This window comes from Pristis pectinata, chromosome 3, assembly GCF_009764475.1.
Source record: "Pristis pectinata isolate sPriPec2 chromosome 3, sPriPec2.1.pri, whole genome shotgun sequence".
In the NCBI taxonomy this organism is placed as follows: domain Eukaryota; kingdom Metazoa; phylum Chordata; class Chondrichthyes; order Rhinopristiformes; family Pristidae; genus Pristis; species Pristis pectinata.
The window spans coordinates 109,214,650-109,240,893 of NC_067407.1; the positions used below are offsets into that span (position 1 = coordinate 109,214,650).

A 26,244-nucleotide genomic window follows, 5' to 3' on the forward strand; every position below is an offset into this window, starting at 1 on the left:
GTGGAGAAGTGGCATTTGAGATAGTACTAGGAACCTTGAGGCCATGCATCAGGAACACACAGAAGCCTTGAGTATGCAGCAGAAAAAGATAACCATCTCACAAACTACTGCCCTGGCCATCTCATATTCTATCCGTGGAAGAGTCTGTGGTTCCCACGTTGGCCTCATTAACCACCTCGGAACCCAGAAAACTGGAATGGAAGTAAGTCATCCTCATTTCTGGGGGACTGCCAAAGAAGAAGTGAAAATAGAAACAGAATTAACTTTTCAAGTTGAAGACTATTCGTCAGAATATTTTGAAGAAGAGTCTTCGACCTGAATCGTTAATTGCTGCCTGATCTGCTGAGTGTTTTCAGCACTTTTTGTACAACATCAATACTGTGCTACCTATCATTGACATCTTGGAAGGAGGGAGAGTTCACCATTAATTAGAAGCTGGGCCAGTCATATGAACCAAGTGACTAAGCTATGAAAAGGGGCTACTAGTTACTCACATCACATCACATCAACCTTTTCAATGATCTACAAGACTTAAGTCATAATGGACAGGTACAATTGCAACAGCATTCAATGTGCTTAACAAAATCCAGTATAAAATAATAGGTTAGTAAGTGATCTTCAATATTCACTCCACCAATAATGATGCAGTGTAGTTTCAGGAAGTACCAACTGGAGGACATGATCTAGAAATTCACCAGATTTACTCTGATGGTCTCTCCCATCAAAAAGGACAAGAACATAAACACCTTGGAAACACAATCATCTTCCACAATTTCCTATTAATATCAGATTTGCTTATGTACAGGATAAAGGATGTCTCTGAGTGGGTGCAGAACATTCTCAAGGGGGAGGGTGATCAGCCAGAGGTCGGTGTGCACATTGGTACAAACAACATAGGTAGAACAAGGGACGAGGTCCTGCAGAATGAGTAAAGGGAGTTAGGTAAGAAGTTAAGGAGCAGGACCTCAAGGGTGGTGATCTCTGGATTACTCCTGATGCCACGTGCTAGTGAGGTCAGAAATAAAAGGATAGGCCAGATGAATGTGTGGCTGAGGAGCTGGTGCAGTGGGCATGGGTTCAGGTTCTTGGACCATTGGGACCTTTTCCGAGGTAGAAAGTCACCTGTACAAGAGAGACAGGTTGCACTTGAACGAGAAATGGACCAATATCCTTGCAGGGAAGTTTGCTAGTGCTACCTGGGAATGGTTAAACTGGATTGGCGGTGGGGGGAGGTGGGGGTGGTGGGACTCTGAGCAGGAGCAAGTCATGGGATAAAGCAGTAGCCAGCGAGAGCAGGTTTAGTAATCAGGATAGACAGGGGCACAGTAGAGGGAGGGAAAGGAATGCTCAGTTAAACTGCTTTTATTCCAATGCATGAGGATTAATAGGTAAAGTGGATGAGTGTGGATTGGCTCTGGGGACTTGGATGTTATAGCCATAACAGAAACATGGCTGAGGGAAGGGCAGGACTGTCAGCTCAATGTTCCAGGATACAGATGCTACAGGTGTGACAGAGGTACAGGTAGGGGTGTTGCCTTTTTGATAAGGGAGAACATGACAGCAGTGCTTAGAGACTACATCCTTGGAGGATCATCCAGTGAGGCCATATGGATAGAACTTAAAAACAAGAAGGGGAGGTCACTCTGGTGAGGCGGTATTATAGACCTCCCAATAGTCTGCAGGAACTTGAGGAGCATGTGTGTAGAAAAATGCACATAGTTGTAAGAATAACAGGCTTGTATAAGTGGGAGATTTTAATTTCCCTGGTATTGACTGGGCCAAACAGGGTGTTAAGGGCCTGGATGGGGTGGACTTTGTGAAATGTGTCCAAGAAAGTTTCCTGAGTCAATATATAGAGGGACCTACTCGGGAGGATGCAATACTGGACCTCCTCTTGGGGAACGAAGAAGGGCAAGTAACTGAAGGGGCAGTCAGGGAGCACTTTGGCTCCAGTGACCATAATTTTACTAGTTTTAAGATAGTGATGGAGAAGGATAGGACAGGTCCACAGGTTAGGGTCCTAAACTGGAGCAGAGCTAATTTTGAGGGAATTAGGCAGGATCTAGCAAAGGTCATTTTGAAGGGACAGGAACGAATGGCAAGTAGGAGGCTTTTAAGAAGGAGATATCAAGAGTCCAGGAGCAGTATGATCTTGTGGAGTGGAATGAAGGGTAAACGTGGCAAGTTTAGGGAACCCTGTCTAATGAGAGATATTGAGGCTCTGGTCAAGAAAAAGAAGGAAGCATACATTAGGTATAGGAAGTCGGGGATGAGTGAATTCCTTGAGGACTATAAAAAGATTAAGAATATAATTAAGAGGGACATCAGGAGGGAAAAAAAGAGGGTATGAGGTGGATCTGGCAGTTAAGGTTGAGGAAAATCACAAGAGGTTCTATAGCTATATAAAGAGTAAAGGGTGGCTAGGGAGGGAGTAGGTCCCCTTAGAGATCAGCAGGGCTGCCTATATCTCGAGCCGCAGGAGATGGGTAGGATTTTTAACGAATATTTCTCCTTGGTGTTTACTGAGGAGAAAATCATGGTTGCTCAACAGATAAAGGAAATAAGCTGAGATGTTTGGAGAACATTCATATTACCAGGGAGGAGGTATTTGCAGTCTTATAGCGCATTAAGGTGGATAAATCCCCAGGGCCTGACCGAGTATGTTCTCAGACTTCGAGGAAGGCTAGGGAAGAAATTGTGGAGGCCCATGCAGAGGTATTTGCTTCATTGTTAGCCACTGGTGAAGTTCCCGTAGACTGGAATGTGTCTAACATTGTTCCATTGTTTAAGAAGGGGAGCAAGGACAAGCCAGGGAACTACACACTGGTCAGCTTGATATCCGTGGTGGGGTAGTTACTGGAGGGAATTCTGAGGGACAGGATTTACCAGTGTTTGGATAGGCAGAGTCTGATTAGGAGGAGTCAGCAAGGCTTTGTGCGTGGTAAATCGTGTTTAACAAAGTTTTGAGAGTTCTTTGAAGAGGTAACCAAAGGGTAGATTAGGGTAGGGCAGTGGATGCTGTCTCTTTGGACTTCAGCAAGGCCTTTGACTCGGTCCTGCATGGTAGGCTGGTCTGGAAGGTTAGGTCCCATGGAATCCAGGGAGAGCTAGTTAGGTGGATTCAAAATTGGCTTAAAGGTAGAAAGCAGAGGGTGGTGGTTGAATGTTGTTTCATGGAATGGAGACTGGTGACTAGTGGTGTGCTGCAGCGGTTGGTGTTTGGACCCTTGTTATTTGCTATTTATATAAATGATTTTCATGTGAATGCATAAGGCTTGATCAGCAAGTTTGCAGGTGACACAAAAGTAGGAGGTGTTATTAATGGTGAAGAAGGTTATTGTAGATAATAGGGAGAACTTGATCAGTTAGGGAAGCGGGCCGATGAGTGGCAAATGGATTAAGGGTTAGAGGGAAAAGATTTCAAGGTGTCCTGAGGGGCAACTTTTTCACGCGGAGTGTGGTGAGTGTATGGAACAAGCTGCCAGAGGAAGTGGTTGAGGCAGGTACAATAGTATCATTTAAGAAGCACTTGGATAGGTACATGGAGCGGAGGAGCTTGGAGGGATATGGGCCGAATGCAGGAAATTGGGACTAGCTAGGTGGACAACATGGTTGTCATGGACGTGTTGGGCCGAAGGGCCTGTATTCATGCTGTATTGCTGTATGACCATGAGGAAACTCAGCTCAAAGTTAGGGATTTATTTTATTATATCTGTGGTGCTTTCACAGGAAAGGTGGTGACATTTCAACCCTCATGTCCTTGTAACAATGTTGTGTTATTGCATCTTGAAAGCTGTTCTTTCAATTACATCTCAAAAGGAGAAAATGTGTTAGAACCCATAACCAACTTATTTAGCAATCACAAGAAGTGTCCAGCCCAAAAAAAGCATTTGCATCATGATTCTTCCTTATCATGAGTAAATTGATAATTTGAAAAAAATCCACAAAGTTATCACTCCAATCTTCCTTCAGAAATTCCTTCTCTCACATACATTCAATGAACTTGACCATGCAATTTTCCCTGGCAATAACATCAATATCTGCATTCTTGTACTCTGGAGCCCAGAAACATTGTAATGGTGCAACATGTGCACATTAAATGCATACATCTGGCTTCTATTGCTTATTCTGTTGTGTGAGAAACATATTCAAACAAGGTGTACAATGGACCAATAACACATTTTATTTTCACTTTATGATAAAAGTTAATTTTTCTCCATTGCTTCTGCTTTGTTTCTTTCTCATTTCTGATAATTCTCCTCCTTCTCCTTTCTTTGTTAGTCTCTCTTAGTCTGTTTTTGAGATACCTACCACTCAATTCAGCATGCTAGAATGGCAAGATTTGGCAAGCTATAGAGGGAGGTAGCATTAAATTGGAGAGTAGCCAAAGCCAGCACCAGTTACCCAACCAGAAACTCAGTGAAGAACAACATAAGAAGGGTTTGTAATTCCTTAAAGACATTCTCTTTGGATTATATCACTGCTCTAGCCACAATTGTGCAGCAATACCTATAGGAGGAGTTTCTGACTGTACCTACATCAATAAGGTAAGGCAACTGCACTGTTAGCAGTGTGGAGGAACAGAGGGATCTTGGGGTTCACGTTCATAGATCCCTCAAGGTTGCCAGGCGGGTCGATAGGGTTAAGAAGGCGTAAGGAGTGTTGGCCTTCATTAGTCAGGGTACTGAGTTCAATAGCCGCGAAGTGATGTTGCAGCTCTATAGAACTCTGGTTAAACCACACTTGGAGTATTGTGTTCAGTTCTGGTCGCCTCATTATAGGAAGGATGTGGAAGCTTCAGAGAGGGTGCAGAGGAGATTTACCAGGGGACGTTGCCTGGATTGGAGAGCATGTCTTATGAGGATAGGTTGAGTGAGCTAGGGCTTTTCTCTTTGGAGAGGAGGATGAGAGGTGACTTGATAGAGGTGTACAAGATGATAAGAAGCATAGACCGAGTGGACAGTCAGAGACTTTTTCCCAGGGCAACAATGGCTAACATGAGGGGACATAATTTTAAGGTGATTGGAGGAAGGTATAAGGAGATGTCAGGGGTAAGCTTTTTACACAGAGAGTGGTGAGTGCATGGAACGCACTGCCAGCAGAGGTTGTGGGGGCAGATACATTAGGGACATTTAATAAACACATGAATGATAGAGAAATGGGGAGCTATGTAGGAGGGAAGGGTGAGATAGATCTTAGAGCAGGATAAAATGTCAGCACAACATTGTGGGCTGAAGGGCCTGTACTGGGCTGTAGTGTTCTATGTTCCACGTCATTGTACAGATAGAGTGTTTCTACACAACTTGGAAAATGACCGAAAACCCCTTCCTATGATGCTTGGGTACCAAGCTTTAGAGGTCCTGAATGCAGGCTGTTGTGAGAAACAGGAGAAACAGTTAAAGAGCAAGGGCAGTCAATCAGTCCAGCCATCCAGCGAATGTGCATCCAAAGAGCTAACCTTCATAATAATGTCTTACAACAGAGGCTCCTCGGATGTCTAGATTTTGTTCTGTGAAGCTTTTAGGATAGTGACAAGAACAAACTTGTTTCAACAAAGTTGTTTGAAATTTCAAAGCTGTCTTATCATTTAACATGTAAAATTCAATGCCAACATTCTTTCACACCCAAGATTTGGAAGTAAAATAACACACTGTAATCATTGAGATTGTGTTTGGCTACCTGGCAATGTAATTTAAAATTATGGCATTGTAATATTAATATTGTACTAACAGCTGAGACAGATAAGGGGGTTGGAATAGAAGCTTAAGTATTATAATATAAACAGAAAATGCTGGAATCTCTCGTTGGGTCTGACAAAAGATGTTTGACCTGAAATGTAAACTCTGTGTTCTTCATTCCACAGTTGTTGTCTGACTTTTTGAGTGTTTTCAGTATTTTCAGTTTTTATTTCAGATTTCCAGCACCTGCAGTTTTTTTATTTAATTTTAAATGATATTCTTTGTCTGTATGCATTTTCTGATGCTCAGCAGAGGTCCACTGAGACAGCAGATGCTGTTGGAATAGTGTCTGCAGTCAGGATAGGCTGTAGTCAGGGAAGTGAACCAGTCATTGATGGGAAGTCATTTCCCATGGGATTGTTGGAAGAATGACTACCAGAATGGTTGTGAGTGCAATACATAGTTCAGCTTGTATCAAGGAAGGATAAAGAGTTAGAAAGGGAATCCTCGTGACACTGTAAAATTGTTATTTTTCTCTTAATGACACAAAGATATTTCACTACAGAACAAGGAATTCTGGTCTGTTGTCATTTACTAAAAAATCCTTTAACCTACCTGTTGTAAACAAAGAAGGTTGGTAAGGTTACAACTGCAACCTCAGAGCAGGGCAAAACTGTCAAGGTGACAGTGACCAAGCAACATTTGCAAGTGCATTCATTCAGCTGCATTTAGAGATATTTGCAGCAACTCATGGCTTGCCAGCCACTGTTGCATAGAGGTCAGCAATGCTCTACATTCAGAAAGCCAAATACATATAATTTTCTCTTGTCAGGGAGCAGCAGAAGAATTGCAATCTTTCCCAAGGTGTAAGGTATCATTGGCTGCACATATTTTGCTTTCATAGAACCATAGAACAGTACAGCACAATACAGGCCCTTCGGCCCACCAAGTTGTGCCGACCTTCAAACCACTCCTAAGACGATCTAACCCCTTCCTCCCACATATCCCTCTATCTTAAATTCCTCCATATGCTTATCTAACAATCTCTTGAATTTGTCCAATATATCAGCCTCCGCCACCACCCTAGGCAGCGCATTCCAAGCACCAACCACTCTCCGGGTGAAAAACCTCCCTCTGACGTCTCCCTTGAACTTTCCACCCATTACCTTAAAGCCATGCCCTCTTGTATTGAACATTGGTATCCTGGGAAAGAGGCGCTGGCTGTCCACTTTATCTATTCCTCTTAATCTTTTGTATACCTCTATCATGTCTCCCCTCATCCTCCTTCTCTCCAATGAGTAAAGCCCTAGCTCCTTTAGTGTCTCCTCATAATCCATACTCTCTAATCCAGGCAGCATCCTGGTAAATCTCCTCTGCACCCTTTCCAACGCCTCCACATCCTTCCTATAATGAGGCGACCAGAACTGGACACAGTACTCTAAGAGTGGTCTAACCAGAGTTTTGTAAAGCTGCATCATTACTTTGTGGCTCTTAAACTCTATCCCATGACTTATGAAAGCTAACATCCCATAAGCTTTCTTAACTACACTATCCGCTTGTGTGGCAACTTTCAGTGATCTGTGGATATGAACCCCCAGATCACTCTGCTCCTCTACACTGCCCAGAATCCTGCCATTTACCTTGTATTCTGCCTTGGAGTTTGTCCTTCCAAAGTGTACCATCTCACACTTCTCCAGATTGAACTCCATCTGCCACTTGTCAGCCCAGCTCTGCATCCTATCAATATCTCTCTGTAAGCTTTGACAGCCCTCCACACTATCTACAACACCATCGATCTTTGTGTCATCTGAAAACTTGCTAACCCAGCCTTCCACCCCCTCATCTAAGTCATTAATAAATATCACAAAAAGTAGATGTCCCAGAACCAATCCCTGTGGGACACCGCTAGTCACAGCCCTCCAATCCGAATGCACTCCCTCCACCACAACCCTCTGCTTTCTACGGGCAAGCCATTATCAATCCACACAGCCAAGCCTCCCTGGATCCCTTGGCCTCTGACCTTCTGAAGAAGCCTACCATGCGGAACCTTGTCAAACGCCTTACTAAAATCCATGTAGACCACATCTACTGCACTACCCTCATCAATCTGCCTGGTTACCTCCTCAAAGAACTCTATCAGGCTAGTGGGGCAAGATCTTCCCTTCATAAATCCATGCTGGCTGTCCCTATTCAGTCCATGATTCTCTAAATGTTCATAGATCCTATCTCTTAGAATCCCTTCTAACAGCTTACCCACCATAGACGTAAGGCTCACTGGTCTGTAATTCCCTGGACTATCCCTACTACCTTTTTTGAATAAGGGGACAACATTTGCCACCCTCCAATCCTCCAGTACCATCCCTGTGGACAACGAGGACTCAAAGATCCTAGCCAACGGTTCAGCAATCTCCTCCCTCACCTCACGGAGCAGCCTGGGGAATATTCCGTCAGGGCCCGGGGACTTATCTGTCCTAATATTTTTTTTACAGCTCCAACACATCCTCTCTCTTGATATCTACATACTCTAGAACATTACCCTTACCAACACTGTCCTCAGCGTCATCAAGACCCCTCTCCTTGGTGAATACTGAAGAGGAGTATTCATTGAGAACCTCACCCACTTCCACAGCTTCCAGGCACATCCTCCCACCTTTGTCTTTAATCGGACCTACCTTTACTCTAGCCATTCTTCTGCTCTTCATGTACGGGAAAAAAGCCTTGGGATTCTCCTTAACCCTACTCGCCAAAGCCTTTTCATGTCCCCTTCTCGCTCTCCTCAGCCCCTTCTTAAGTTCCTTCCTTGCTACTCTATATTCCTCATGAGCCCTAGCTGATCATTGCTGCTTACACCTTATGTATGCTGCCTTCTTCTTCCTAACTAGTTGTTCCACCTCCCTTGTCACTCATGGTTCTTTCACTCTGCCATTCCTTCTCTGCCTCACTGGGACAAATTTATCCCCAACATCCTGCAAGAGATCCCTGAACAATTTCCACATCTCCATAGTACATTTCCCTTCAAAAATATCATCCCAATTTACACTCTCAAGTTCTCGCCTTATAGCCTCATAATTTGCCTTTCCCCAATTAAATATCTTCCCGTCCTCTTTGTTCCTATGCCTGTCCATGACAATGCTAAAGGTTATTGAGCAGTGGTCGCTGTCCCCCAGATGCTCACCCACCGATAGATCTGTCACCTGACCCGGTTCATTACCTAAAACTAGATCTAGTATCGCATCCCCTCTAGTCGGCCTGTCAACATACTGTGAAAGGAATCCGTCCTGGACACACTTAACAAACTCTGCCCCGTCTAAACCTTGGCACTAAGCAGGTGCCAATCAATATTTGGGAAGTTGAAGTCTCCCACGATAATAACCTTGTTATTTTTGCATCTTTCCAAAATCTGCCTCCCAATCTGCTCCTCAGTATCCTTACTGCTACCGGGGGGCCGATAGAATACTCCCAGTAGAGTAACTGCTCCTTTCTTGTTCCTAACTTCCACCCATATTGACTCTAGAGAGGATACTTCTCCATTATCCACCCTTTCTGCAGCTGTAATAGTGTCCCTGACCAGTATCGCCACCCCTCCTCCTCTTCTCCCCCCCTCCCTATCCCTTTTAAGACACTGAAAACCAGGAATATTCAATATCCATTCCTGCCCTGGTGTCAGCCATGTCTCTGTAATAGCCACAATATCGTAGTCCCATGTACTTATCCAAGCTCTCAGTTCATCTCCCTTATTCCTGATGCTTCTTGCATTTAAGCACATTTCCATGTGCTTCACATCAACTTGTAAATCTAATAAAACTGAAAGTGATTTCAGTTCTTCAATAAGGAATGTTGGTGGTGTAGCTGTTACATTACCGGGCTTGTAACCCAGAGAATGCAGACTAAAATCCAGAGATATGTTGTTTAAATGTGAAATTTAATTTCAGTTAATAATCTGAAATTAAAGAAAAATAACCAGTCATTTATTATAATGACCAAGGATTATGATGGGTGGTCATAAAAACAGAAATGGTTCACTGATGCCAATAAGGGAGGAAATCTGCCACCTTTGCCCAGTTTGACCTGTATGTGATTCCAGACTGGCAACTCTTAACTGCTGACTGAAATGGCCTAGCAAACCACTCAGTTGTATCATTACCACTGTACTAACACCTTAAAAAGGATAAAACAGAAGAAGCATCCAACATTAATCCAGGCGCCGAAATTGGATTTGCGTCCTATTTCCTGAACTTCTGGAAAAATATGTGGATAAGTTCCATGGGGAATCGTCTGCTCTTCTCAGGAAAATCTGAGCTAATGGACTCTTCACCAAGCCACCTACAACTGGAGTTTCAAACCGCAAAACCTTTGAGCTTCCATTTTCTGTAATTGAGCTACCATTTGAGCTGCCAATCTGCCCATTCATATCCATGCCCCCAAACTTTGAAAATTTTGTCCCCAATGCACCTTTTATTTTTTTAATTCTGGTCATTTCCCAGATATGGCCCACATTTTTTTCTCTCAAGATTATAGGGCACAAATATGAGCACAGTGGTCATTCAACTGTAATTTTCTGGCACCTCCACTCTGCCAAAGACACTTAACACTTAAGAGTTATCTTAGAGAATACAGACGACTTAAGTCCTCCTTTCTCCCCTACCAACTGTCTCTCTAAGCTCCTCTCCCCTGCCTCCTTATTCCTCTTTGCCGACCACCAGACTTGAGCTCCTGACCTTATTTATCTCTAAGATCAAAACCATCCATTCATCAGCCGAGGGGTTTCCCAATTTTCTCTTACTCAGCGAGCTAAACCTCCTCTGATCCCCTCACTCAACTCCTCCATGATCAGTTCCGTCCTTATGTTCTTTCCTTGTTTCTCCCATCATGTAAATTCTATTTTACTTTAATGGCCAGACATATCCTGGATGTGTTGTCTTCTCATCTTATTTAACTTCTCTGGTCAGTGATTTTTGAATGTGCTCCATATTTTTTTTTGATTATCTTCTATTTGTGCTCTCTAGTTACTGATTCAGCAATCAACAGAAATAATCCACTGCTTTTAAAATACAGCAATCTTTCATGGTGGCATAGAGCAATACAGCACAGATACAGGCTCTTTGGACCAACGAGTCCACGCCAGCCACGGTGCCCACCCAGCTAGTCCCGATTTCCTGTGTTCAGCCCAAATCCCACTAAGCCCTGACCCTCCATGTACCTATCTAGTGATACTATTGTACTTGCCTCAACCACTTTGTCTGGAAGTTCGTTCCATATACTCACCACCCTCTGCGTGAAAAAGTTACCCATCAGGTCCCTTTTAAATCCTTCCCCTCTTACCCTCAATCTATGCTCCCTAGTTCTGGATTCCCCTACCCTGGGGAAAAGACTGCTACCATCCACTTTATGTACGCTCCTCATGATCTTATAAACCTCTATAAGGTTATCCCTCATTCTCCTACACTCCAAGCAATAAAGACTCAGCATGGCCAACCTCTCCCTATAACTCAAGTCCTCTAATCCTAGCAACATCCTCGTAAATCTTTTCTGCACTCTTTCCAGTTTAATGACATCTTTCCTACAACAGGGTGACCAAAACTGTACACAGTACTTCAAGCGTGGCCTCACTAACGACTTATGCATCAGTAACATAATGTCCCAACTCCTATATTCAATGCCCTGACTGATGAAGGCCAGCTTGCTAAATGCCTTTTTCACCACCTGTCTACCTATGACACTGTTTTCAACAAACTATGCACTTTTACTCCTACGTTCCTCTGTTCCATTACGCTCCCTAGTGCCCTACCATTCATAGTGTAAGTCCTATGTTGGTTTGACTTTTCAAAATGCATCACCTCACACTTATCTGCATTGAAATCCATTTGCCACACCATGGTCCACTTCTCTAATTGATCAAGATCCCCCTGTAATCTAGAATAACCTTCTTCACTATCAACAACACATCCTAATTTTGTATCATCCGCAAACTTACTTATCAAGCCTTGTGCATTCGCATCCAAATCATTTATATAAATAATGAATAACAAGGGTCCCATCAAGAACCCCTGCAGTACACCACAGTCACCAGTCTGCATTCTGAGAAACAACCTTCAACCACCACCCTCTGCTTTCTACCTCTGAGCCAATTTTGAATCCGCCTAACTAGCTCTCCCTGGATTCCATGCGACCTAACCTTCCAGACCAGCCTACCATGCAGGACCTTGTTGACGGCCTTGCTAAAGTTCAAATAGACAACATCCGCTGCCCTACCATCATCTATCTTCATGGTCTTGAAGGTATCTGTGAAGCCACCTCCTAACCTTCTCATCCCACACTTGTCAACTCTCTTTTCAAAGTTATTGTCCTTCAATTGTGTCATTCCGAAAACATCCAAACCCATGATCTTGACAGCCAAGGATAAAGGCTTCAAATGCATGGGAACAACACAATCTGCAGGCTCCCTTACAAGTCACACTATTTCCTGGATATAGAATGCCCATTCCTTTATCAGCAAACCAGCAGAATTTTGGGAGTACCTTCACCAGAAAGACTGCAGTAGTTCAAAGTGACAGCTCATCACCAATTTCTCAAGGACAATTAGGGATGGGCAATAAATGCCAGCCTTGCCAGCAATGTCTATTAACAAATATTATTATTCTCAGAATCTGTGAAAAGGATATTTTATTGAAGCTGGTATTTTAAGAATGTTACACTCATGCCTTTCCTTAAAGTGAACAAATAAAAATAATCCAAAGTCAAGTACTGAACTCTTTTATACCTTTCCTAGTTGTGCTAATTAATATTATCCATTGCATTCAAAACTGCAACTCAGGAGCTTGTGAAAGTTGAACATTACCCCCTTGCTTTTTTTTTTATTCCACCTAACCAAATAAAAACAAATATTTTCCTGTATTTTATCCTTTTAATCTACTTACACTGTCATATTTAGCTGAGAGTAAATAGCAAATCTGTGTTCATCTAGAGAGTTAGAACCTTATTTTTTAAGCAGCATTTCTTTTCTCTGTTCTTATTGCTAAAATATATTGTACAATTTTCTACATTTCACTGTATTTGCTTTCCAGCTGATTAGTTTATCTGCTGTCTTCCACAATTATAGTCACAGCATACTAAGGTGCCCAAGTTTAGTGCCATCGGTAAAATTAAATATTATTCCATCAAGTCCTACAGTAATTGAAACCCCCACTAAATACCATTCACCAGATCTTTTATCCAAAAATATCCTTTTACGCATAAAAATCCTTTTACATCTATGCAGCTTTGTTCCCTACATCTTTTACCCATTTCACTATTAATTCAACCAGTAGTGAGTATCAATAGCCAAAATACATTTTAATGCACAGTACACATATGTCATAATTATATAGATTTGCAAAAGGAAATTAAAATGAATAATGGTACTGTAAATATAATCCAAAGGCTAGAGAGTATTTGGAATAAAGAATAAATTAAGTTCAAAGCTTCCAAAAAAAATGTTAAATGTTTTCTAACTGGGAAGGGAAGGTATGAGTGCAATATTCTTAAAATACCAGTTTCAATGAGATATCTTTTACACAGATTCTGGGAATAATATTAATAGTCAATTGAAATATCTTGATTATAGCTGAGAGTTGTAATATTTCTACAAAGTATACTTCTAAAACAGCTCCTGGTTCTTACAAATCATATGTTTATATTAATCCCTTCATTTAATACTTGTAATGTTTGAATACAGAAATGGTTCAAGTTTATAGAACGGCAAGAAAAACAGATGTCTAATATTCACAGAGCCAATTTCCTGCCATCTGAGCACTGTGGGATAAACATCACAAGCACTAAATGGATGTTATAGCTTCTACCACCTCCTGTACCCCCTGCTTGATATCAAGTTCCATTGAAGACAACATATTTAAATAGAGAGAGGACTACAATTATTGGCTTATCGTACAATGTCCCTTTGGCACAAGGGACCAAAGAATTTCTACTAAAGTGTCTTATATAAAAATCATTATGCATTTTTTTACTTTTCAGTTTCAACAGAAAGATCTGCAACATCATATTCAACATGAAATGTTAGCTGTTTCTCTTCCCAGAGATGCAGCCTGACCAGCTGAATATTTTCAGTATTTTCTGTATTTATTATGCAATATAACATTGTTTAATTTACTTTTCTATTACATTAGAAAGGAGCCCAAATAATTATCTGATATGAGCAGTGCTCAGAGCTGCTGCATATACTTCATTAGTACTTGACATTTTCTTCAAAAGTGTAATAATTGAGATATTTCATCATACCAGTTGGTTGTACAGGGGGCTTTCCTGTTTCGCAAGATCATGTAATTCCTGTTGTTCACTTTCTTCCACTTGGGTGGATTCAAACCCTTCATCTTGTTCAGTGGTAACTTTACTGATGTCACTAAAACCCTGTCCGCAACTATTCCAAGCAGCTGTTCTGTATTCATATGTAACATATGGCTCTAAATTGGTATCTGCAGGAACAAAAGTTCAAAGAAGATTTAAGGTCAGAAATCTTCTGATCTGCATCTGTCAATCAGACTTGCACGTTCATCTTTCAAGGAAAGTAGTAAAAATCAAATGAATTTCTCTTACATTTCATAATAAAATATTAGCTCCTGGACTTTTTGCCAGCTCCAGAAAATACAATAATCCCTGGGCCAAGAATTCTTTTTTTTTCAGTTTTCAATGGGCACTCACACCTTGTCTTAAATCAAATCAGAACATTACAACTGTATGATGTATGAATGCATGCTTCTTAACAGTTAGGGTGGGATTATCACTATGACCTTAACCTAGAGTTTCAAAGTAAACATCTAAATAATTCTAAATTTAAAAAAAAATGCTCTCTTTAGTTTTCATCTCTGGTCATTTCAGTTTTGTCTTTTGTTTTCAACTTTACATTTTATTCTGAAAGTTACGACTTTATAAGCACTTCAATAACCGTGATTCTTCAGACATCATTTTGGAGGTGTACTCCCCTAAAGAAAAGAGATCCAAACAGCTACTCAGCTGACTTGTCAATGTAAGCTAAGAGAACTAAGTTGCCAACTTCAGAATGGTGCATTCAATTGACTGTGCAATTTTTCAGTCTCAGAATAGGAAATAATGAATGAAACCCAATGCTCAATGGAGCACTAAGGCAATGACTGTGCTACGAGATTCAGTTAGTCAAAAGCAATGTTATAATATGTGCAACTTATGTTGGGGTATGCCTTCCTACATTCAATATTTTTACTGAAAAGATAAAAATGTGACTTCATGCTCGTGCTGATTTTTTTTTACCATTTCACTGAACAGAGGACCTCTTCATTTGCCCCATGATGGTCTGTGAAACAAAGGTCCATTGATTCCACTGAGTGGCATTTTATAAGATTATGGAAGGTTGAGTTATGTTGGTGGTTTGCATTGAGGAGCTTCCTGCTAGACCACAGTTTTAATAATAATGTCTTTTCATGTGACCTAACAAAATAGAAGCTGATCTTAGCATAACTGGACTGCATTCTACAATCCTCTTTATATTTATTATATCATACTTCTCTATTAAGATGATGAATTAAACCTTGATATCATTGAAGTTCAAAGGATAACTCATACTCAGCACTCTAGTTTCCCTGTGAAGAGATGCACTTGAATACAATACCTCAGAGATAAGACAATATTGCACTAATTCTTTGATCCACTTTGCTTTAATTACATCTTCCCTTTGGAATGCTGAATTTACTTTCACATGTTACAACATCAATTCAAATCAAATTACACGTGAGAAGACTATAGAATTTTGTCATCAGTGATTACCTGCCTTGACATTCCATGTGGGCAAATAAAATGGGCTGGGCTGGATCATGCTCACCACTGCAATCGCCCTGTGAGGTGCTGCACTCCACCATCCATGACCCGGCCTCAGGCAGCAGATCATGAGGCCCTACAGCAGTTCACACTGATGCTTTTGACATCTTGTTACTGTCAAAGGCCTTTGAACTGCTTTTAAATGTATTCAATGATCAGGGACATTTAAAAACAGTTCAAAAAATCATATTTTAAAAATGAATGTGTTTTTAAAACATCCCTGGTATATGATAAACAAATTATTGAAAACATAAAGGTTAAGTAAAATTAAGAAACCTAACTGCACTTACCTTTTCATGGTTGATGAGTGCATCCAGTTCCTCAGCTCATGATGCTTGTGCTTCACGCCTGGACTCAGCGTCAAGTCTAGCGGTGGAGGTCAATTGGAGCAGCACCTGATCTCCAGCTCATCTCTGACTACCACACGGTAATGCACAGGTATGGAAGTCAAAGACAAGCTGACCTGTGGAGTGGACCTTACTGGCAATCTCTCTGGAACTGTTGGCAAAAGTTAAATATGTTTCAGGCTAACATAAGAATGTTAGTAAGGCATAAACAACCCTCCCTACAAGTCTTACCTGTACACAGTATACAGAAAAAATCTGGTTGGGTTGCAAGTGCAGCACAAAGCATATCTTGGCGTTAAGTGACACTGACAAACCACAAACCTTCATCTTAAATCTGTATTAGACGCACCCTAAACAAGCTATTGTATACACTTTCAAACTACACCCTGTCTTATTTTAAATTTCAAAGATTTTGTGTTATTGTCTAGTAGAAACTGGAATTATTATAATCAGAGATTGGTTAGGCAAAAATATCCTCTGGATGAACAGTCCCAGCTTCAGTGACTCATTGTTGTGATAGTACAAAAGGAAAATTAGAAATCAGAGTTAATGCTAACAGTTATAGATGTAAACATGATAAAAATGTAAAAAATGAAATGTTTTCTCTTGTTTCTTCGATGTAAGTAGGAGCAATAGCATGTGATTAAAAATATTTGCAGTAAACTGCCATTCTCATAAGAAGCCATGAATAGTACCAGAGTCAGTTAAAATAAGAATCACACAAACATAAATTCTACAGGTGACAGCAATTATACAAAGAGACAGAGACCCGTCTGGGCAGGATGCAAATCCCAAATCCCAGAGGTGAAAGTACAGTGTGGTAGCTCACTGCACCACACAATCCTACAACAGAATATATTTAATTTCTGATGGCCTGACAAAGCAGCTATGTCATCCCTATTGTTTGCAGAGTGTTACAATGTAAACCAGCACTGTTTTTGGCTGTATACTATGTTCTTAAAGGTCATATGAGGATGCTCTTAGAATAAATTGCAAATTTGGAAGCAATGAGAACTTCTCAATCAAACCAACAAAACTGCACCATGTTGAGTTCTGGATTGCAACTGCATGCTATTTGCATTGGTATCCTACATATTAATATACGATATTAGCACCTTCTCTGGAGCTGCTCAAGTGGCATTACAGTTAAGTACATTCATAAACATTGTAAAAAATAGAACATCCATTCATTTGTCTCCCTTTATAATTTCTAGTAAAGTGACAATTTAAATAGATACTCTTGCAAATTTGTGATGAAAATTATCTGATATTTCAGCAATAATGGATATCAAAAGATACAACTGCGTGTAAGTGTATTGGCCACTGTTGTTCTCACCACCTGCACCTTTGGGATGGAATCTCATGATTGTGGCAATACCCTGACAAAAGTACAGCATGAGCAACCAAATATAAATACCTCCCGATTTATCTTTATGTATAACAAGTCCTTGAAACTTCATTGATTGTACTTTACAATTAAAAGGAATTTTTTTAAAAAAAGTAAAGTGTAAGGTATTTTGTTGAATATAATGTATTCTGATTATGGAAATTTAAAAAAAAAGATAGGAAATAAGAATCAGGCTTCTTTTATGTACTTATAAATGTATGGATGCCAGGAACTCCTGAGTTGAAGATTTTTTCTTGGTCAAAAGCAAAGCTTTTCACTCCATTCAGTGCAGTGGGATTCTCCATTTCTTTTGGCCAGATGATAAACATTGGAATTGAAATTACACATATAGCAATATGCTCCAGCTGTCTGGGATACTTGCCATTACTTTTACTGTCAGGGGGCAGTATTTTATAGCAGAAACAGAAAGTAGAGAATCTTTGTTTTGGAGGCTTTAAGTACAAGACTCATTCTATCAAATGCTTCAGTGAAGGAGTCAATGACTTGGCCCCCGGCCTCTGAATGTGTGCATATAAATATTGCTGCTTAATGACTGAGATTGGGGGTGACTTTGGTTCTGGAATACAGGTGATCTATGTTGAAGGGCTTTCCATTTGTCCTGTAGTTTTGCACCATAACAGCAAAGAGTCTCTTGGAGGTGAAGCGCTTCATTGTGGTGAGAAAGATTGAGAAATGCGATGACACAGCCTTACTTGACACCAGCCTACTCTGAGTTTAGTGAAAATCAAAAAAAAATTACAGATGCTGGAAATCCAAAACAAAAAGAGAAAATACTGGAGTTTGAGTCTGTTACTTGAATACTGAGTTTTGTTTCTCTTGGTTAAGATCATGATTTGTATCCTATCATGAAGCACATGTGAGATAGAAACAAATTTCCATGAGCAGCAAAGTTTGAGAAAAATGCTTCACAGTGCCTTTTGATTGATGGAGTTAAAGGCTTTAATAAGATCAAAATAGGCCACTTATAATGGTTGTTGCTGCTCTCTGAACTTTTCTTGGAGTTGGTGTGCGGTGAAGATCATGTCCATTGTACCTCTAGATGGGTAGAATCTATAGTGCAGCTCTTTGGTCAGTGGGTGGAGGTGGTTGAGGAGAATGCTGGCCATGACTTTCCCTGCAGCAGACATCAAGGAGGAGCATTGACTGTAACCTTAAAGTTCTGTGTGTAATCTCTGACACCCTGCAAATAAATCATGGGAACTATTTTTATTTTGATTAAGTCTTTTGGGAAGCATCATTGAACTGCTTTATCCCTGGTGGATTAAAGACTGGTTACCTGTTTCTGTGTGGAAAAACCCTGGGCAAACAAGTAATGCCTGACTATCTACACAATGGACACAGGTTTGTCAGGTGATATGCAACCTCTTCATACTGCTCCTCAGCTTATAATGAACTTACTGATCTGTTGCTTTAACTCACAACTTTGATTTTGAATATCTGCTCCAGAAAATTCTCCTGACAAAATTATTAATCTTTGTGTGATTTGGAAATTACAGTTTAATAACAGTGTGACAGGTTGCTATAAATGATTGACATGTTAAGAATATTAAACCAATATAATATGTAGCATTTCAGAAATTCTCTCACTTCTGAACTAAAAGAAGCTTATAAATGCTTTATAATTCTCTGTAATGTGTGTTATTGATTGGCAATAAACCTTGGTTATGAATATTTATAAGGATGCTGTGATCATATTTGGAGCCATCTGATTGTGGCAAAATAAAATCACTTTTATCAGTGACCAATATATTATTATAAATAGAAAAATGTTATATTTATTTAAAACCAAATCTTATACTTTGTATTCTATCAATATGGAATAATTGGTAGTAGAAATTCATTGCAAAACTGAAGGAATCCACAAAGGTTATAAATTCTGGGACTGAATAAGAAACTGAACACCACTTGAGTTTTGAGGCTAAATGAAACAGCTTCATTCTGCCATTATCTGCACTTTTGTTTTTGTGATCAAGCATGCAAATTTTCCCATTTCCACCACAGACCAGTGTTAAGAAACTCTGACAGGAATCTGAGAACATACTTCTTGGTGACAATGCTCTTGTATTTGTGTTGCTGGATAAAAAGATCTTTACAAATCAGTAATGTCAATGAAAAGGTTGACAGTGTGGCGACCCACCTTCGACGCAAGCAAATCGGCTCCGAAGTCGGCGCGCACGTCGGCAGACATACCAGCCACAAAATGGTGCTGGGCCTTCTTCAACAGCGAGGGGAGAAAGCCCGCACGCGGGAAGAGGTTCAGTTGGTGCACCTCTGACGTCATCGCCGCGCGTTGAGTGCGGGAACTTAACTGCTTAAAAGCCAGTGCGGCAAGATTCAAATAAACCAGTCTTGAGTTCAACCCACCGACTATGTGTCGTTATTCCTAGCTCAGTGCGTAGCCCATCGCTACATTGGTAACCCCGACGGTCCAAACGGGATTTGGACCGAAGATGATCCACTCTTCATGTGTTCGCGCAGTTTTGCTGAAACTGCCACCCTTCTGGACGCTGTGACCACGCTTGTGGTTTGACCAAGCAGAGGCCCAGTTCCAGACTCGGCAGATATCTTCTGATTCCACGCGTTACTATTACATGGTGAGCTCCCTTGACCAGGAGACAGCCACCCAGGTTGAGGATTTCATACAGTCGCCCCCAGAGGAAGGCAAGTATGCAGCATTCAAAGCACTGCTCATACGGACCTTCAGCCTCTCACGACGGGAGCGCGGTGCCCGCTTGCTGCACCTGCATGGTTTGGGGGACTGGCCGCCATCAGCATTAATGAATGAGATGCTGGCCCTGGCTGATGGACACAAGCCCTGTCTCATGTTCGAGCAGGCGTTCCTAGAGCAACTGCCTGAGGAAGTACATCTGCTACTGGCTGATGCAGATTTCAGTGACCCCCAGAAGGTAGCGGCTCAGGCAGATGTGCTGTGGAAGGCCAAGAAGGAAAGCGGGGCGTCCGTCGGCCAGATTACCAAGCCACGTGCCCAACGCCAGGACAGACCAGGCCCGGCAATGGAGCGCATGCAATCCAGAGGCAAGAGTAAGGAGGCCACTGTACAGTGGTGTTTCTACCACCAGCAGAGGGGCGCAGAAGCCCATCGGTGTCGCCCGCCCTGCGAGTTCTCGGGAAACTCCAAGGCCAGCTGCCGCTAATGGCTACGGCGGCTGGCCAGCAGGACAGCCTCTTGGACGTCTGGGACAAACAGTCGGGACGCCACTTCTTGGTCGACACCAGGGCGGAAATCAGCGTCTTACCCCCGATGGAGTACGACACCCACAACAGGGAGCCAGAACCCACCCTGAGGGCCGCAAACGGCAGCACAATATGCACCTACAGCACCCGCCATAGTGCAGCTGCAGTTCGGCGCAAGCTGGTTCATGTGGGACTTCACACTGGCCACTGTGGCCCAACCACTCCTGGGGTCAGACTTCTTGCGAGCTCACAGCCTACTGATTGACTTGCACGGGAGAAGGCAGGTCCATGCCAGGACTTTCCAGACATTCACTTTGGGCAAAGCCAAGTTGCCGGCCCCACACCTGGACTCTGTCACGCTGTCGGACAACGAATTCACCAGAATCCTGGCGGACTTCCCATCAGTTCTGGCACCGCAGTTCACGGCAGCCATACCCGGACACGGAGTTACACCACCCACATTCCGACCAAGGGACCACCCCTCCACGCCCGTGCACGACGGCTTCCCCTGGACAAGCTCCGCCTGGTGAAGGAGGAGTTCAAGAGGATGGAGGAATTGGGGATTGTACAGAGGTCAGACAGCCCATGGGCTTCCCGCCTACACAGGGTGCCCAAAGCAGCCGGGGGCTGGAGACCATGTGGCGACTACAGTCGACTGAACGAGGCTACAATACCAGTCCGCTACCCCGTGCTGCACATGCATGACTTTGCAGCAAACCTACACAGGGCAAGCATCTTTTCCAAGGTGGACCTTGTCTGGGGATACCATCAAATCCCGGGGATACCATCACATCCCCAAGACAGCCACTCATACCCCATTCGGCCTGTTCAAGTTCCTCCAAATGCCGTTCGGCCTGAAGAATGCCGCACAGACGTTCCAGCAGCTAATGGATACGGTGGGACGCGACCTGGACTTCGTGTTCATCTATTTGGACGACATCCTCATAGCCAGCAGAAATCGTCAGGACCATCTATCTCACCTCCACCGGCTCTACTCCCACCTGAGTGATTTTGGCCTCACGATCAACCCGGCCAAATGCCAGTTTGGACTCGACACCCTCGACTTCCTGGGCCACAGGATTACCAAAGATGGGGCAACGCCCCTGCCCGCCAAGGTAGACGCGATCTGCCACTTCACCCGGCCCAACACAGTCAAAGGCTTGCAGGAGTTCGTGGGTATGGTCAACTTCTACCGCCGTTTCCTCCCTTCAGCAGCCCGTGTCATGCGCCCATTGTTCACCCTGATGTTGGATAAAGGCAAGGATATTACTTGGGACAAAGAGGCTGCGGCCACTTTCATCAAAGCCAAGGAAGGCTTGGCAGATGCCACGATGCTGGTGCACCCCAGAACGGACGTTCCAACCACCTCACAGTGGACGCATCCAACACGACAGTCGGTGGGGTGCTGGAGCAACTCATCGAGGGGTGCTGGCAACCCCTGGCGTTCTTCAGCAGGCACCAGCGGCAACCTGAACTCAAGTACAGTGTTTTCGACTGGGAGCTGTTAGCACTATATCTGGCCATCCGACATTTCAGGTGTTTCTTAGAGGGCACCGCGTTCACGGACCACAAACTGTTGACCTTCGTGTTCACGAAGGTGTCCGATCCCTGGTTGGCCCGCCAGCAGCGACATCTGTCCTACATCTCCGAGTACACAATGGACATCCAGCATGTCTTGGGAAAGGACAACATCGTGGCAGATGCACTCTCCAGACCAGCTATCCAAGCCCTGTCCCAGGGGTGGACTATGCAGCGCTAGCGGAGACGCAGCAGGCAGACGACGAGTTGCCCAGCTACAGGACCACAGTCTCGGGTTTGCAGCTGCAGGACTTCCTAGTAGGCCCAGGTGGGAGGACCCTCCTGTGTGACGTGGCTACCGGCCAACCTCGCCCCATCGTCCTGGCAGTGGCAAGTTTTCGACTCCATACACGGTTTGGTGCACCCATCCATCAGGACAACCGTCCGGATGGTCTCCAGCAGGTTTGTGTGGCACGGCCTTTGCAGACAGGTCAGTGAATGGGCCAAAACATGCATGCAGTGTCAAGCAGCCAAGGTGTAGTGGCACACCAAAGCCCCGCCGCAGCAGTTCGAACCCACCCACCAGAGGTTCGACCACATTCATGTGGATATCGTGGGGCCCCTGCCAGTGTCGAGAGGAGCGCGGTACCTCCTAACTATGGTAGACCGGTTCACGAGATGGCCAGAGGCAGCCCTGCTCACTGACACCTCCGCTGATTCCTGTGCCTGAGCACTGATCGCAACCTGGGTAGCACGCTTCCAGGTACCGGCCCACATGACCTCCAACAGAGGCGCCCAGTTCACCTCCAGCATGTGGTCGGCCGCGGCCAGCCTGTTGGGAGCATGGTTACACCACACTACTGCCTACCACCCACAGTTGAACGGACTAGTGGAACGTTTCTACCGTCACTTGAAGTCGGCTCTCATGGCCCACCTGAAAGGGCCTAACTGGGTGGACGAGCTCCCCTGGGTCCTGCTCGGAATCCGCACAGCACCCAAAGAGGACCTGCACACCTCGTCGGCTGAGCTGGTGTACGGCGTACCCCTGGTCGTCCCAGGAGAGTTCCTACCAGCCCCAAAGGGGCAAGAGGAAGAACCCGCGACAGTCCTGGACAGACTACGCAAGAGGCTCAGCCACCTGGCCCCCGTACTGACTTCATGGCACGGACAGATCCCCACCTGCATACCCAAAGACCTGCAGGACTGTAAGTTTGTATTTGTACGGAAGGGCGCACACCAGACACCACTACAGCGGCCATACGAGGGGCCGTTCAAGGTGCTCAGGAACAACAGGTCCACGTACATTCTAGACATGGGGGGGAAAGAGGAGGTTTTCACGGTGGACAGGCTCAAACCAGCCCATGTAGACTTGGTGCAGCCGGTCGAGGTTCAGGCTCTGCGGCGCAGAGGTAGACCGCACAAACTGCGACTGATCCAGGCTGTGGACTTTGGGGGTTTATCGCTGGTTCTGGGGGGGGCGGGTTATGTGGCGACCCACCTTCGACGCAAGCAAACCGGCTCCAAAGTCAGCGCATGCGTCAGCAGACAGACCAGCCACAAAATGGCGCTGGGCCTTCTTCTTCAACAGCGAGGGGAGAAAGCTCGCATGCAGGAAGAGGTTCAGTTGGCGCACTTCTGACGTCATTGCCACATGTCGAGCGCGGGAACTTAACTGCTTAAAAGCCAGTGTGGCAAGATTCAAATAAACCAGTCTTGAGTTCAACCCACCGACTACGTGTCGTTATTCCTCGCTGAGTGTGTCGCCCATCGCTACAACAGAAGCTTTTTTGTTTGGTTATAATTTGGGATTTTTAAAATAAAATTCCCTTTGTGGACTTCTGCCGAGTTGACAGTTAAGGTTTTGTGACAGGGGGATACTCAAAGGTCTGGCTATTGCAAATTTAAAGAGAATGATGCCAGATGTCTCATATGAGGACATTATTGAAATGGTGTTCACAGGACATAATGTGTGGGAAGTACACTAAAATAATAAGGACAGATTTGGGGCACCAATTGCTTGTAGGCATCCACAAAAGGAAGCTCCTGTTTGGAGAGTGAACCACAACATACAATTAGAAGGAAATGGTACTTTGAGATAAAAATACTGTTTATGTTCAAATTGTTTCCCCCTCTACATAATAGCATGAAAGGCAATGGATATCACATTATCAACAGAAAATTCAAGGGGAAATTGCATATCTGGTTTTACTTTGTATATTTTGGGCACCTGAGTGAAATGGGATCATTTGCCATCTCAGTGACTACTGCCAAGAAATTCATCTCCAGTTGATAATGCTAAATGTGGTATATAGTAGCATCAGTACATTGTCTCTAAAATTAATTCCATTGACCAAGAGTGGATCACAGAATTTGTTCAACTCATCCTGTTCCAATGAGTAGACTCCAGGTCAAAAGATGATCTTGGAGGACTCTGAGGTTAAGAGTGAAGCTTATTGGCTCTTTACCTCACAGAGTTCCTCTTTCACATCCATTCCCATTGACTGCAGCAGGAGCAGATACTGGATACTTGTCTGGAGTTGACACAATTTCTTTTGATTCTCTCTTGCTTTTTGAACACTCACGAAGATGGAAAACCTATTGATATTTGCCTTGATTGCTTCCCATCTGTGCTTTGGGGAGTTAAAGAGTGGTGGTACAGTAATCCAACCTGTGTGATTCCTCTTCTGCTCCTCGACATTTTCTGGGGTCGGCAGTTTGGCATTCAGCTTCCATGTCTCGTTGCCTGCTCTCTGGTCTTCTTGTAGGCAGCAACCAGCCAGAAGGAGGGAGTGTTCAGGGACGAACACCAACATAACAGCAATGGATGCTGTGTGTGCTTTGGACACAAAGAGGCAGATATAAACTGTGAGTGCTTTGGACACAAAGAGGCAGATACAAAGGCTGAGCTGACTGGATTTGACCAGGTGTATTGTTGCATGGTTTTGAAGACGTTCCTGAGCTTGGCATTTTATTACTGTTTTCATCAGAGCTCTGGAGGTGATATCTAGTTTGCTGTTGGCACTGCCGGATCAATGATGCAGTTGAAGTCATCAGCCAGAATGAAGTGGGAGCTGCTGGAAGGCAGCCAGGTGTTTGTTCTTCAGAGGTGAGGTGTACAATGATTATCTGGAGCAGAGCATTTCTGTACATTATATCTCACACAAGGAGACAACAACCAAGCACCTCTTTGACGTCAGCGATGGTGAAGGTGTGCGCATGCAGCAGAACAGTCAGACTGGAGGCCCAGCAATCACTTCTACAGATTGTATCAACGGCTCCAGGCACCACCATTGCAACTGCCGATAGTTGCTAAAGTGCAGCAAGTTACACTCCTGTGAAAACGGTAGATCGGTCTTGACCTTGTGAGGTATCCCAAGGTAGCAACACATCACACAGAGCTTTTCACACTGAGCACATAGATTCATGTGATTTTTACACCCATAGTTTTATTGATTTACAGGTCTAAAGTTATATTACCACAGTCAGTGCTCTGTGCCAGCAAACCCAAGGCTTGTTTAAACTCGAGCAACTATTCTGGGTCGAGGTACAGGCCCTGAGTGGTGAAGCTCGAGGTGTCACTGAGGGAAGACCAGCCTAATTCTTCATCACTGTTGTCACCTCGATCTGCTTCTGAGCTGTGTTGCTGCTGTGGATTTCCCAGTACTGGGGTGCATTGGGTGCTGTACTGCTCCTGCTATCCTTACCATGGGCAGTGTGGGGCACAGCCCTGGTCTTGGCTTCCTGATGCTGGGGAATGTTGAGCACCACATTACTCCCAGTCTCCTGGATCTGGCAGCCAGTGGGTTGATTACTTTCCTTCCAGGTTCCTGGCTGGATTTGATTTTCTTCTGCCTTTCTGTCCCTTCTGTTATGATATTTGCTCTGACTTGCAGGTGATGCTCCATTCTTGGACAAGAAGCCATTGACATCCATCACTTTTCTCTGCTTGTCCTGCTGTTGTCTGTCTTTTGGATTTTTGAAGGTGCTTTCTGAGTTTTCAGTCCCTGTCATTTCTCTACGGCCTTCTCTTCCATTGACTCCATTCCCTGGGGAAGAGGCAGGGGGTTGACAGCTGGAGGTTGGCAGTTTGAGGTGTCTGGATTTTCCATGGGTTTATTCTCATCTGGAGCTTTGTCAGGGAAAAAGATGTTCTCCTTCCTGACGGACTTGTTGCCACCTCCCTTTCTTGTTGCCTGTATATAACTGCAAGAGCATTTGGGGCAAGCCCTGAAGAGTTGGTCTGCCACTCCATGTA

The 26,244-nt window shown here is 43.7% G+C and overlaps 1 protein-coding gene across 1 annotated transcript in view; it reads right to left on the reverse strand.

Annotated features, from left to right (window-relative positions):
* Positions 1-26,244, reverse strand: part of ush2a (Usher syndrome 2A (autosomal recessive, mild)) — a 630,034-nt gene that overhangs the window by 142,118 nt on the left and 461,672 nt on the right. The window contains 4 exon segments of the mRNA XM_052011249.1: positions 13,966-14,042; positions 14,044-14,146; positions 24,658-24,825; positions 25,694-26,035. Coding sequence (XP_051867209.1) covers positions 13,966-14,042; positions 14,044-14,146; positions 24,658-24,825; positions 25,694-26,035 — 690 coding nt within the window.